Source organism: Nerophis ophidion, linkage group LG20, assembly GCF_033978795.1.
Source record: "Nerophis ophidion isolate RoL-2023_Sa linkage group LG20, RoL_Noph_v1.0, whole genome shotgun sequence".
NCBI classification, from domain to species: domain Eukaryota; kingdom Metazoa; phylum Chordata; class Actinopteri; order Syngnathiformes; family Syngnathidae; genus Nerophis; species Nerophis ophidion.
The window spans coordinates 37,472,295-37,487,199 of record NC_084630.1 but is presented as its reverse complement, the minus strand read 5'-3'; the positions used below and the strand labels follow the sequence as shown (position 1 = coordinate 37,487,199).

The window sequence follows — 14,905 nt, the reverse complement described above, 5'->3', positions numbered from 1 at the left end:
ATGCGTTGGTAATTGTCTGTGCGGTGTTTGTAAGTAGGACAAAAGAGAAGAGATGAGTGATGGACGGGAAGGGAAAAGGGATATGATATGTGTGTGAGTGTGTTTGCTGGAGTTTTGCATGGTGGGTCAAACCTAACCACAGGAAAGAACAAGCTAGGAGATGTCAAGCCAAACCAAATGTGGACAAGATTTTTTTCAGGTTCCAAATTGTAAATCTGTTGCAAACTGCAAATCATAGCGAGAGCGGTGATGCAGTCTGGATTCTAATTTACACCGACATGGTTTTGGCTAAGGGGGCAATGTTTGTGCGTATCAAATAATAAATACTTGCAATCGCTACAAACATTTATTGACAATGTACACCAACTGTCAGTTTGATACAAATGTATGGTGTCTCCTGGTGGGTGAGCGAGACATGGAAGTCTTTGGAAAATTGGAAAAAAACCTCAGGAACTCAAAATGTTTGGCCTTCGGTATATAATAAACAGGACTGAGTATGTTTAGGATATTAATATTCTTCTTATACACAAACATATCATGTATCAGATTGGCTCAATGTACGGTTGATTCTTCGTTTCAGCTTTTTTTTCCCCCGGAGAAAGAGAACTGCTACTGTATGCCCTGTCAATGTAACATCCATGGAGACAAAATTAATTGTTTTTGCAAGATTAAATAATAGAAAAGCCAAAACTTGTCATATCTGTGTGATCATATTTTGTTTTAGTCATGTTCGGTTTTGTTTTTGGACTCTTTGTGCACTTTGGTTTGTTTTGTCACCATAGCAACACATTAGTTTTCACCTGTCAAGTCACGCACCTGTTTTCACTGATCATGTCAATGCAATTAGCCGGTCTGTTTCTGTTCTTCGTCCTGGTGACATTATCCTATCCTATCTATCTATCTATACTACCTCTGCTAACCATGGGATTCCTGTTCATTATAGTTCATGCTTCATGCCATGCCAAAGTAAGTGTTTTTGTTTCGTGTTCATAGTTAATTGCCTTTGTGTTAGTTAGTCTTTTGTTTTCATTAGTCAAGTTTGTTCTCCGCCATTGTGCGCACCTTAGTTTTGTACCTTTTTTATAGCAATAAATAAATAAGTCCCTACCTTCACGTCTTGCCCGTGCCAACTTTTCTTTGCCTTCCGGGGAAACAAACCTCACAGTCAACGCTATTACAAACCTCTTGTGATAAACTGTTATTTTCTAATAACTCATAATGTTACAAGCCCTAAATTATCTCAGGAATAACATAATTACCTTAAGTATTGGCCCCCACCCTAATGCATTTACTACGACTGGCATATGTGTGCAGCCAGCAAAGCAAACATGGTATCAATCTACAAAGCTAACGTTTAAAATAGACAAGATTTATGTTGTACGCACAATTCCAAAGCAAAAGGGTTAAAAAACTTACTAATAAATGCAACACAGTTGATAGATCACTAGTAATATTAGCAAATGAGTCAATATAAGTCACTGGCATGGATCCTAGTACGGTAAAATAAAAATATATACATTGAAATATTCAGCAGAGGTTCAAGGGGGCACTTTTGGAGTTTCAGGGGGTACTTAATTCAATGAAAATGGACTTAGAGCTAGTGTTTTCATGTATGAAAATATCAATTTGAAGGTCCAAATAAATACAAAAATATTGAGATAATTAAAATAAAGAATGTACTTAAAACATTTTGTTGAACTAGTGAGTCACTTAGTAAAGCAATGGATATAAGATTATATTCCAAGTCTCTGCTACAAATTTGTCTCTTAGTTCAATTATAACATTAAGCGTTTTTATTACATGACATCTTAGGGTGAGGATTATATTGGTATTTTACTTACGAGCGTTCCTGAATGTCAACCAAAGCAACCCAACTAGATCAATATGCATTGTGTTAGCGGTTTGTATGAAAATCTAAAAAAAAACATACCACTTGGCGAGAACAATAGCGGAATTCCGCTAAGTAGCGGACGTCTGGGATCCTTGTACTATATTAGGGAATATGGAAAGATAGATAAAAGAAGAGAATATTTCATTGGGGACGGCGTGGCGCAGTGGGAGAGTGGCCGTGCGCAACCCGAGGGTCACTGGTTCAAATCCCACCTAGAACCAACCTCGTCACGTCCGTTGTGTCCTGAGCAAGACACTTCACCCTTGCTCCTGATGGTTGCTGGTTGGCGCCTTGCATGGCAGCTCCCTCCATCAGTGTGTGAATGTGTGTGTGAATGGGTAAATGTGGAAGTAGTGTCAAAGCGCTTTGAGCACCTTCAAGGTAGAAAAGCGCTATACAAGTACAACCCATTTATCATTTATTCATAAAAGAGTTGTGGGTTTTTGTTAGGTGTTTTAACCGGCATTCAGATCATACACCCACACACTGGCATAAAAAAGTGCTGTCACAACATTATTCTAAGCAAGAAGCAAAGTGAGCTGGGCACCTCAGGAACCCCCCTTTGCGACCTAAAAACAATCTGGGCAATATTGTTTGCTTTAGCGGAAACCAGAAGACAGAAGGGAGCAAATCCACAGGCAATAAAAACACAAACTGACCCCCCACTACTGCCACTCCGTTTTTCAGCGTCCCATGCCACACAGCCGGCGACCACAAGGACAGACCGCAGCAAATAGTGGAGGTGATAGGATATCCCTCTTGAACATCTAAACACAACATGGAGATCAAACACGCACAGAGAACACAGCCAGGGCTATACCACCCACCCGCTTGTGTCGGCAGTTATCTTAACCGTGCTGGCTCGGGACTCGGGAGTGAGTGCGAGGGAAGATATGCGAGGAAAAAAAGAGGAATGGTGGTGGAAAGGTTGGAGACCTTCTAGCTGTGAAGTGAGAGTGAGGGCCAGTAAATGTCGACCTAATCAAGGTCCAGTGGGTTTCATGAGTGCAGAGCGACGTTTTATGGTGGCTGGCAAGGACTTGCACCGCTGACAAGTGCTTTAGGGTAAGGTAAGGTTAACACATTGTCAGTTTATAATCCGTCTTTTTACAATGAACTGTACTGTACCCTCAGTCTACATTAGATTTCAAGGCAGATGGACGCTTGAGCTGGAGTCTACGGCTCTGTCCTAGTGCTCCTTACACAGGTCCTACACTGCGCAAGTTAAGCATAATTCATGTTTTTAACCACGGCTGGCTTTCATTAGTTGTGCAGTGTACATTATAGAGCCAGGAGTGATTGGCAGCGTCCGACCAATCGTAAAATAATTGGATTCAAATTCTGGCAGTTACATAAAGTTACAACTATAGTTTGCATATTTGTATCCTTTGTCTGTTAGCAAAAAGTGGATGAGACAGACGGCTAGAATCAACGCCACGCATCAATGACTTCAACAGGTCCTGGTCAGTCCATATTGCGTTGCACACTTGGCTCATTAGGTTTAACTTCACATGACAAGACAGAGTTTAAAACAAACACTTCTAAAATGTGCGATGCTTCGAAATTGGTGTGGTCATGATGGACTTGTTGGGTATCTTGCTAAAATGAACAAAACTGTAGTTTGTTATCATTACAACAGATGTAAACCTGATGTTCATTGAGACAGTTTGCATAAAAACAGTTAAGTCATCTGAAAAACATCATGCGGCTTGTTGAACACAGGTCAAAATTTTATTCGGACCATGTTAAAAAATGTTTGTGTTTGTAAGGTTACTTGAGATGCCAAAAATGGTATTTAAAACTGTGTGTCAATCAAAGCACAATTAACACTTTGATTTGAGCTGACCACGTTTGTTGGAATAACAACTTTTAAGCAACATTCCCCACAACCTAAACTAGGGATTGTCACAGTGTGCATCCCCTCAAACGATTGATTATTGGCGCCTCCCACACTCATCGAATAACTGACTTTCTGGAGTTTTCGGCTGACTTTGGGAGTGTTTCAAGTTTCAATTGTATTCACGTTGCCATATTACGATTACAACAGTAGTGAATATCAATTTAAGGATGATGGTAAGTGAAAGGGTCCCCCGGATAAACTAGAATAAACTTTTAGCAGGTGGTCCAGAGGTCAGTATATGCATGGAATGCAGAAACATGGTGGCAAGCACAAAACGTGATCTGATAAACACAAAATAGGAGCACAAAAGTAAAAATACACATACATACATACATACATTCATTCAACCTCGCACAACCCAACAGTAGTCTACGGCACATGATGCATTAGAGATAGGTGGTAATACGTATGATTTCAGTTTCTTTTTGAAGTTGGAGAATGAATACAGTATTCTGAGGCTCTCATCAAGCCGGTTCCAGATCTTTGGTCCCCTGTATACAACTCTTTGAGCAGTACACGCCAGTAGACGATGTTTACCTGATATCAGGTCAAAGTTACGAGTCTTGTAGGTATGCTGGGGACGATAGATAGAAACCAAGCTACAGATAGGTTACTAGATAGATAGGTTAGACAAGCACTGTGATAACTATTGAACTCTGTCAGTCTTAAGAGATGATAATTATGGAATAGATGTCGAGTGGGGGAATTAAACTTGGACCATGACAAGGCCCGTCTGATTTTCTTTCGCATGGATTCTAATTTGTGATGGTCGCTAGTAAGGGTGTAACGGTACGTGTATTTGTATTGAACCTTTTCGGTACGGGGGTTTCAGTTCGGTTCAGAGGTGTACCGAACGAGTTTCCACACGGATATATTAGGTAGTGCACCGCCTGTTGTGTAAACAATGCAGAGCGAGGCACAACATACGGCAGGCTAACAGCGACCGGGCTTGGACAACATGTAAAAGCCAGAGCTGGAAGACCCTCCTGTCTCGTTAACATCTCACGTTTGGGAACACTTTGGCTGCGCGGTGCGATACAACAATGGAGGACGGAGGTTTGCCGACATTGTTCAGCAGCCGTAAGGTACGCTTCAGCCAACACGTCAAACATGCTAACTCCTTTGAAACGGCACCCCCGCATTCAAGCAGCCTCTCCTCGGCAAGTCAGGCAGGGCTAAAGCAATAACAAATGTTTTTATAGCAACAGATTTAAGACCATCCATCCATCCATCCATTTTTCAACCGCTTGTCCCGTCCGGGGTCGCGGGAGGTTGCTGTATTGCATTAAAAACTAAATTTTGACCCACTTCTATGGTGGAAGAACAATAAGCCCATATATCCTCTTACAGCCAAGTTAGCCAGGCTGGGGGGGAGGGAAGAAAAGTTAATCTGAGGCTGAGTTGACTTGAAACTGTTTAATGTTGCACTTTTTATATGTAGAAGAAAAGTTTTGTCATTTTATTTCATTTGAGCAACAACTTGAGGCAGTTTAATGTTGATTAACGTGGACCCCGACTTAAACAAGTTGAAAAACTTATTGGGGTGTTACCATTTAGTGGTCAAGTGTATGGAATATGTACTGTACTGTGCAATCTACTAATAAAAGTCTCAATCAATCAATCAAAAAAAGCACTATATATGTAGAAAGGTATTGTTAAGAGACCCTCCTGAGCCTTATCTTATTTAGTTTTTATTTTATATATGTTGACCACATTAACTTTGGCAATGGACCCTGTGTGTATATGTATGTTATGCCATTGTTTACAAATTTGGTAAATAAGTAACTAAAAAAAATTTACATTTTGTTTTTTTACTATACCGAAAATGAACCGTGACCTCTAAACCGAGGTACGCAACGAACCGAAATCTTTGTGTACCGTTACACCCTTAGTAGCTAGTGTTTCTGCTCTCATGATAGTTGGAGCAGAAATTTAACTAATTTTGCCTAAAAGGATTTACCAAAATATTTGTTCTTTATATTTGAAAGCTGGAATAATCTTCTGTCTCACAGTCTGGAAAAACACTCTCCTAAACAATGCACCATTAAAAATGTGTTCATTTGCATCTTTAAAAAGAGGGATTGAGCAAAGACAGCGAGAGAGGGCGGGCGGAGACAGAGCTGTGTCCATATTCATGGCTCCCCAGCACTGAAGCTTCCATCTGGTTATCTTCCAAGGCAACCTGGGTGGCCCACCCCAAGTACTTGACATCTTGATGCACTTCAGCAGTTTTACATACACACAAGCTTTGTAGAAAAATAAATGTGTCATTCGTCACCACATATGCTGATCTGTGGCAGAGGAGCACAACACAGGGAGGGGAGAAAAGCAAGGGGGGGAGATGAGGCGCTCCTCTCTGAGCCTACAAGTGTCAGCTCCTGGGCAGCAACACGACTCCAGACGTCTTCGTGCTGTGATCTCGGCTGTAGTGCGGCAGCTTCATAGTAGGCGATGATGCTAGCGCGGAATTAGGTGCTAGGTTATGTTGGAATGTTGCACGTTTGATATTGGAGTCGTGTTGCAGTGTAGCGTATATGTGGGCGGGTGGGCTTGAGACCAGGGTGTTTTTGAATCTCCCCTGCAGATTTTAATCAGTTTGTGACTGACATTGGCTGTATGAGAGATGACAGCAGCAGGGCGTTTGATCATATTTGGTATGCACTCGAGGTGGCACAGGTAGCTGTGATCTTCCAAGGTGAATTATTTTAAGGGGAAACAACAGGCATTTCCTGTCTTTTACCATTTCATCTTACAATTAAAGTGTTTCATCAATGACTGCTTTGTTGGATGGATTCTACTATCCATGAACAGAGCCCATATGTCAGAGGTGTCCTAATGTTTTCCACCAGGGCTGCGTAACTACAAATTGAAGAATATGGGGGCCATTTTGATGCATTTTGTGCAATTAAGATACCATTACAATGTAGGTCAATATATACTGTCTCTCAACAAATCACTGAAACCTTTGCTTTGTGTTATACATGTTAAAAAACATTTATAATAATGAATAATTAATCATTTTATTTCTGGAATAGGTTGATAAAAAACATCTGCACAACTCTTCCATACATATATTTTTGCTTCAGTTCCGCACAATTTCCACATTAAATATAGCACAGAATTTAGATTTATTGTCTCTTTTTGCCTTGAAATCTTGTTTTTGTACACACTGTAAAAAGTTAACAAAATTACAGATGTTTTACATTGTTTTTACAATACAACTCATTGTCAATGTATAAAACAAAATGGTTTTTTTTTGTTTTTTAAATGATGAATATTTGTTTTTACTTTTAAGCCGTTACCACCATAATCAACAAAAAACAGGGACCAAATTTCCATGATCACCAAAGACAAACGTATCACTTAATTTTCCAAGTATGTATAAACTTAGTTTTTCCGTGTAAATACCATATTTTCCTGATTATAGGCCGTTACTTTTTTCCAACGCTTTAAATCCTGCAGTTTATAAAACCGTGCTGCTAATTTATGGATTTTCTTTGCTAACAGCCATAATGTTTCGTATTCAACACATGGTTTTCATACAACACCGACAGTGACGCTGAAAAGGTGTGCTATTGTTTATGCAATGGTGCCATCTTTTGAATGAGTTTGCTCACTGCAGGTGCTGCGGGTTAAAAATGTACTTTCTGTTTTGTTCCTTGAACCGGAAGTAGAACCGTCCATAGCATTTCTGCTGGAAAGGATTCTTTATTCATCACTCCAAGCAACGTTAGTAAGCAACTAATACAATTCTTACTTACTAAACCGTCTCATGTATGACATATGTAGGAATGTTTTCATGCATATTTGTACGACTATCCTAATGTAATCAAGCAAGCGTTATTAATATGCAAATATGCTAACACCTTTAACAGTGTCTGTGTTAGAATTATTAACTTACACTGCTATTTTTTTTGTATTGTTTTGTTTCAATTTCGTGAATTCACCTGTTAAGCTGATTGGAGGCCTAGCCTCCGCAGCACGGGGGTCCATGACGATGACTTCTGTTTTGTTTGATCAACCATTTCACTGCCGTGTTACGGGCACTGTTTGGAAACAATTAAGGTATGTAAATAAACATTTACAAAATATTTCGTACCGGTATGTATCTGTAGCTTATAGTTCGGTGCTCCTAATATATAAACCGTATTTTTCGGAATATAAGTCGCAGTTTTTTACATAGTTTGGCCGGGGGTGCGACTTATACTAAGGAGCGACTTATGTGTGAAATTATTAACACATTACCGTAAAATATCAAATAATATTATTTAGCTCATTCACGTAAGAGACTAGACGTATAAGATTTCATGGGATTTATGGATTAGGAGTGACAGATTGTTTGTTAAAGGTATAGCATGTTCTATATGTTATAGTTATTTGAATGACTCTTACCATAATATGTTAGGTTAACATAGCAGTTGCTTATTTATGCCTCATATAACCTACACTTATTCAGCCTGTTGTTCACTATTCTTTATTTATTTTAAATTGCCTTTCAAATGTCTATTCTTGGTGTTGGGTTTTATCAAATAAATTTCCCCAAAAAATGCGACTTATACTCCAGTGCGACTTATATATGTTTTTTTCCTTCTTTATTATGCATTTTCGGCAGGTGCGACATAATACTCCGGAGCGACTTATACTCCGAAAAATACCGTACAAATATTTTTGAACTCTAAAATTTAGTGGGTGCGCTCTTTTGCCTGGAAAATATGGTATCTATATTTTAGGAATACTCTTTTTAGACAACATTAGCAGCTTTGGTTCTTCTTTACAGAACAGTGCCTCTGCTGGTCGCAGTTAAGTAATGCACTCAATTAGATTTAACAGCTTCATGACTCACTTTTTCAAAATCAATTAATCAGGCAATCCTTGATTGCAACAAGTTATAGTGTAAACAAATTCACAAAGGCCCTATTTCGGAGCCAGGGAATCAGAACTAGACAACATGAGAGTGCATGCATCCTGAATACCCAAAGTCAGATAATATTCTTTTTGCTCCCGTTCCTAGATCCACTGCTTGGGTGATTGGTGATTTTGTGTTGCTGTTAGTACTTGTTGTCATAGTTTGTTTGCGCCTTAGTGGAATATTTTCCACACACATGCAAGACAAAGTCTGTGTGTGGCTGCGACAGTCGGGGCTGGAAAACATGTCCGTATTTTGTTGGGCTAATTAAAATAAGCTCTAAACACTCCCTCTGTGTGTTTGGAGCTTACAAAACACCACAGAGGCAGCAGGGGTGTATTCTAATGAGAAACGTTACGGATACATTGAAAAGCAAAAGCAAAGCAAGGAGGGGACAAGCCAGCAAATACATGAGGGGTGGTCAGCAACAAATGAAGGTGAGGTCAGATGAGGGAAGAGCTGCATAAACAAATATTCACAGAACATCTAACGAGGCCAACAAGTGCATCTCTGTGTTTTTGTTCTTGTGTGGCAGCTTGCAAATGACCAACCACAAGTTCAAGTCACATTCAATGGCATTTTTCTATGTTATTTTGGGAAGGTACCTGGTATGTGTCCCCTGCAGGTGTAGTAGAACTCGCGGCAAAAGTCCTGGCAGAGCTGGGGCAGGTCCGGCTCCCTGTGTGGCATTTTGTCCGTGTCCGAAGAGTGGAACAACACCTGGGCGTTGGGGGAGCAGCGGGCACACTTGATCTCCTCCAGCAGACGTCCACATTCCGTGTTGTTGGTGGAGAAAATCTGGAGACCACACAGACACGCACATAAAAAAAAGAGCATTGTTGGATTTAAAGTTGTGGTCTAAGGTGGACACTGGACAGTGGACTTCATTGAATGTAATAATGTTGGCTTAAAATGAAATCATGTGGTTTGCTACAACAGGTGGTAAGTTGTGCTACATCCCATGCAGAACTTTTGGCTTGGAAACAGAAGTTCAGAACATTCTGAGTAAAATAATAAACTGTAATTTTGGACTATAAGACGCACTTAAAATCCTTAGAATTTTTTCACAAATCTGCAGTTCGCCTTACAACCAAGTGCACCTAATGTATGTAATAATTCTGGTTGTGCAAACAGAGTTCGAAGCAATTTTATGTGGTATAAAGTATAATGACAAATGTTAATACCTGTCCATCAAATAACACTGGAAAGTACCCGTAAGCAAGCAACACCAAGACGTTGATGTTTTATTGAAAATATAGAACATAAAACGTGGCGCTCAAAAATCTGTCAAAATGTTTTAGTACGAATTTGGTAAGCTACGAAGCCGCACCGCTTGATGAAACGCGTAGCAATACGGCTACCATAGTCAGATGTACTGTGCTTCAACATACTGGTATCATTACGGTGTGTGTATAAGGACCCCGAAATGGCAGCTATTAGGAGACATATAATCTAGCGTCGTGTTTTGCAACATAACGCAAAACCAATTTTTATTGGTTCCTGCTGATGTGAATTTGGGATCTGCATAAGTCTCAAAAATTTGCGCAAGTCCACAATTGTTGTCCATTTCATTGTCAATAAGCTCATTTTCCATCTGTGGTCCCCTCCAAGGTTTCTTATTGTTATCCCACTGGGTTGAGTTTTTCCTTGCCCTGATATGGGATTTGAGCCCTAAATCACTGTATGATTTAGGGCTATATAAGTAAACATTGATTGATTGATTTTTCTCTATCCTCTTCTTGTGGGGTCGTCCTCCAATGTCGCCATTTCTAATACAAAGTAGCGTACAGTTCTAACTTATGTCAGCAACTTGTTTTAGAATTGCCAAACAACAAAGATGACGGGGAGAAGACACAGTCGAAGTGGAGTAAATACGTAAATAAGACCACACACAAAACGGGGCGTCCTAAAGAGACGGTCAGAAAGCGGCTTGCAGATGGTCTGTAAAACATAATCTCTAACATTTTGACTAAAGAACCACTAATACATATTGTGTAGACCAGTGGTTCTCAACCTTTTTTCAGTGATGTACCCCCTGTGAATATTTTTTTTAATTCAGAGCAAAGTATTTTTGGTTGAAAAAAAAAAGAGATAAAGAAGTAAAATACATCACTATGTCATCAGTTCCTGATTTTTTCAATTGTATAACAGTGCAAAATATTGCTCATTTGTAGTGGTCTTTTTGAAGTATTTGGAAAAAAGAAGATGTAAAAACAACTAAAAACTTGTTGAAGTATAAACAAATGATTCAATTATAAATAGAGATTTCTACACATGGAAGTAATCATCAACTTAAAGTGCCCTCTTTGGGGATTGTAATAGAGATCCATCTGGATTTATCAACTTCATTCTAAACATTTCTTCACAAAAAAAACTACATCTTTAACATCAATATTTATGGAACATGTCCACTTAAAATCTAATTGTCAATTGTTGTATTTTTTTTTTTCAGTTTATGAATTTACATTCATATTTTGTTGAAGTATATTCAATAAATATATTTATAAAGGATTTTTGAATTGTTGCTATTTTTAGAATATTTAAAAAAAAATCTCACGTACCCCTTGGCATACCTTCAAGTAACCCCATTTGAGAACCACTGGTGTAGACCACAAGGAAGAGTTTTAAATGCAAAAAAAGACATATGACCCCTTTAATGCACCTTTTAAATGAAAATAGACCTAACAGACCCGCTCATTTGCAGTGCTCTTTATAATCTGGTGTGTCCTGTGGTTCGAAAAATAATAATAAATATTTGAATGGATGTTTTTTTTAATGAAATGCAGTCACAGGCACATCCCTGTAACTACAACATACAGTAATAACAGTATGGATACTCTCTCCAGTTGAGTAACTTAATAAGCACAGAGGCTATTCAGTACATACAGTATGCGAAGCGAGTAAAACGGGTGGTTAGGCTTAAATTGTGGGATTGTACCAACAATTGGAAAAAAAACTGCGGAATCAAATGGAAATGGACTAAATGAGCCAAAGCAGACAGTCAAGGTACAGCACATTCAGACATCGCTTGTATGTTACTGACATATTTTTCCAACATGGCACGTTCAAATGTATAGACTGTAAGACATCAAGCATCAGTTCTTTGCCTCTGTAGGTCAGAGGTACATCATTATTTGTGTAGTTTTGCACAATATTTCATCGCATTCATCAGCTCTTCCCCAAATCACCCTGCTAATTGCTACTGGTATGGTAGCGTTGACTCTTACCCCATTTTCCCCCCATAAAGAAAGTAAATGAGCCAGTCTGGAGAGCGTTGACTTATTCCTCTTGCTTGCAAACTGGCACTTTTACAACTCCCAAGTCTGACAAATGAATGAATGACTCATTACGCAAAAGTACACAAGGAGTTAATCCAAAAAAAGAAACGAGCAGAATTATTTATGTAACAAATTAGCTGCAATAAAACACAATGTAATCTGGTTTAGGTCAAGAGCGGTGTCGCTTGGGCAGTCAGGCAAGCAGGCAGGCTGGCAGTACTTTGCTCTGTGTGAGGTCTGTGTGTAAACACAAATTTAGAGATAGACAGGCACATCATTCCCTCTCTGGTATCAACAAATTAGCAGTCTGTCCAAGTCAATTAGCTTGGAGGACCCAAGGCCAACATAAGGAGGCCTTACTTACACTGCCTGATTATAGACCAAACTGCTACTGAGGGAAGGACTCTGGAAGCCCTACACAGCTGGGTTTACCCCAAAAGGTACCAGAACCTCTAGTTAAGGACTAAACAAATGTGTTAATAGGGGTGGGAATCGTTGGAAAATTATTAGTGATGCAACTTTAATTCATGTATGTGTGTAAGGCTCCTGCTTTGACTGCATGTTTTTTGTTGCATTATCACTTAAGACAATGTCAAATCTCACGGGGTCGGTTTAGCCAAAAGCCAAGGATTGCTTTTTTATCGGCGTTATTCTTTTTTGCAATAGTAAGATTAGGAAGGCAGGAATTGGCCACAAGTAATGAATGAATTTAGGAAAAAAGTAAATGCTGTAGTAGAGTCGAACGCTAACATTAGCTGCTAGCCATTAGCTAACTAGCAACCGACATTATGAAAGGTAGTGTTTTTTTTCTTATTGTCAACTTTTACGGCTATTAAAATGTTAGTTAAAATGCTTAAATTTACATGTATGAAAAAATTAGGGAGATGCAACTCACCTTTGTCATTGTAAGAGTTAACATTACCAATGGTGGGCTTCTTTTTACACTATTAAGAATGTTAAATTAGACATTACAGGGTGTATGTGTTACACATCTTACCTTTACGTCAAGTTTTTATCAATCCACAATAAAAAAAATTAGGCCTTTACAGTTAATACAAGTGTTTACAGAGACGATAGCTTCTACTTTCATTTCCTTGGAAAAAAAATAATCAAGCAAATCCAATTACGTTAATCTTCCAAGGCCCCACTGGATTAAAAAGATAAACGGGAGAAGTAAATGGTAGAAAATTAGGTTTAGCTAGCATTGGGCGATAAAACGATATCAATATTGTGATGGACATGTAATCGATATCCATAAAAAATGTGTTCAATAAAAATGTTGATAGATTTTCTTCTTATTCGGAAGAAACCGGAAGATGCAAAGCCAGGTTGGTTGCGTGAACAAAGGCACTCGCTTTCTCGCTTTACCATGAATTGATTAACGTGGACCCCGACTTAAACAAGTTGAAAAACTTATTGGGGTGTTACCATTTAGTGGTCAATTGTACGGAATATGTACTGTACTGTGCAATCTACTAATAAAAGTCTCAATCAATCAATGGTAACCGAGCAAGGCAGAAAGTGACCAGGATCAGTGGGAGTGACATGCTAACAGCCAATCAGGTAACAGTATCATCTATCTAATTTGGTTGTGCATCTTATTGTCTCGTAGTTGATTCTTTGCATGGAGTGAGTAGGGAAACTATAAATGAGTTATGCAGAGAGCATAGAAATTGTCGATTAAATAGGAAGTCACCTCGACGGTGTGGCAGTTTTCTGGATATTTTCGAACAGACCGCAGTCAAGCTAAGGTGTTTGTCCACACCAAGATCTGTAAGACCAAACAACCTTAGCCGAATTCAACTTTTAAAGCACAGTTGCAACTTCCTGACATTGAACCTGCAGAAAATAATTCTTAAGTTTCTCTACGTTTACATTTTCACACTTTGCACTAGGGGTGTAATGATGCGTTATGATATTTATGGTTGCACATATGATTCAGGGACGACATAATTATTTTTTTTTTAGAACAATACGACACGAAACGATACAGTGAGTTGAAATCAAATGCGTAATTTTTTAGCAAAACAAAGCTGAGTGACCGTAAAATAAATAGTGGATACTTGACACTGTAGGTGAGATTTCCTATATTCCTGTTATCTCTTGTAAAGAAATTATGTATAAATTATTTTTGGATACAAACAACAATTAATAATAGATGCATTAACATCTTAGTTAAATAAAGTGCAACTAACACTTTAAGTTGAAGAAACAGGAGGAAACAATTTCTGCTCACATTTTAAACATTCAAGCAATTTTCAATAAAAGAACAGTAACTGACATTTAAACAGTCGATTTACCTGCTGAATAAAGTATCCGTTCCCCGCCCTCACGTCACGGATGACGAACAGCGTCCCATGTGTGCAGAAGCTCATCCCTATAGATGCCGTTTGTCCCTAGCTTCATCATTTCCATAACCTCCTACTTCCATGTCTTCTATTCGTTTTTCATAAAAGTGAGTGAAGTGTATTTATATAGCGCTTTTCTCTAGTGACTCAAAGGGAAATGACTTCTCCTTGTGTTCCGTGAGTCAGTGCATCGCCGTAACTTACACTGTGACAGCTGCGTTTTCTGTGGTTTAAAGTTGGGTTGCAGCTTTATCATTGTGTGTTGTTTGTGGCTTTTGCAATGGAGCTTTAGCTGAAAGTTATGACATTGAAATGCCCGGCACGAGAGAAGGAAAGACAGTGAGGGATACACTTCTTTCTTAACAAGCGGTAACAAAACACACGTATTCAAGCGCTGTTGTTCACCACAACTTCTGTTTAAAGACTGAACACATAGACAACCAAACTCTCGCGGGACGTGTACACATCACACACACAACAGCAACATCTCTTAAAGGCACACACAAACAAGTCGAAGACATAACTAATGTCTTGTGGCGTTTGTTATGACTTTTCTCGATCACCGTAGACAGGAAAATAGAC

General features: G+C 38.9%; 1 protein-coding gene and 1 long non-coding RNA gene across 5 annotated transcripts in view; one reads left to right on the top strand and one right to left on the bottom strand.

Moving 5' to 3' along the window:
• Positions 1 to 14,905, top strand: part of LOC133539116 (uncharacterized) — a 1,110,877-nt gene that overhangs the window by 829,394 nt on the left and 266,578 nt on the right. The gene's annotated exons all lie outside the window — the stretch shown is intronic.
• Positions 1 to 14,905, bottom strand: part of hhip (hedgehog interacting protein) — a 92,518-nt gene that overhangs the window by 66,109 nt on the left and 11,504 nt on the right. For all 4 annotated transcript variants that reach the window (XR_009803186.1, XM_061881188.1, XM_061881189.1 and 1 more), the window contains exon 2: positions 9,303 to 9,495. Coding sequence is in view for 3 of the 4 variants with exons in the window: in XM_061881188.1 (XP_061737172.1) it covers positions 9,303 to 9,495 (193 nt within the window). In the remaining variant the exon portion in view is untranslated. The remainder of the gene's footprint in view (positions 1 to 9,302; positions 9,496 to 14,905) is intronic.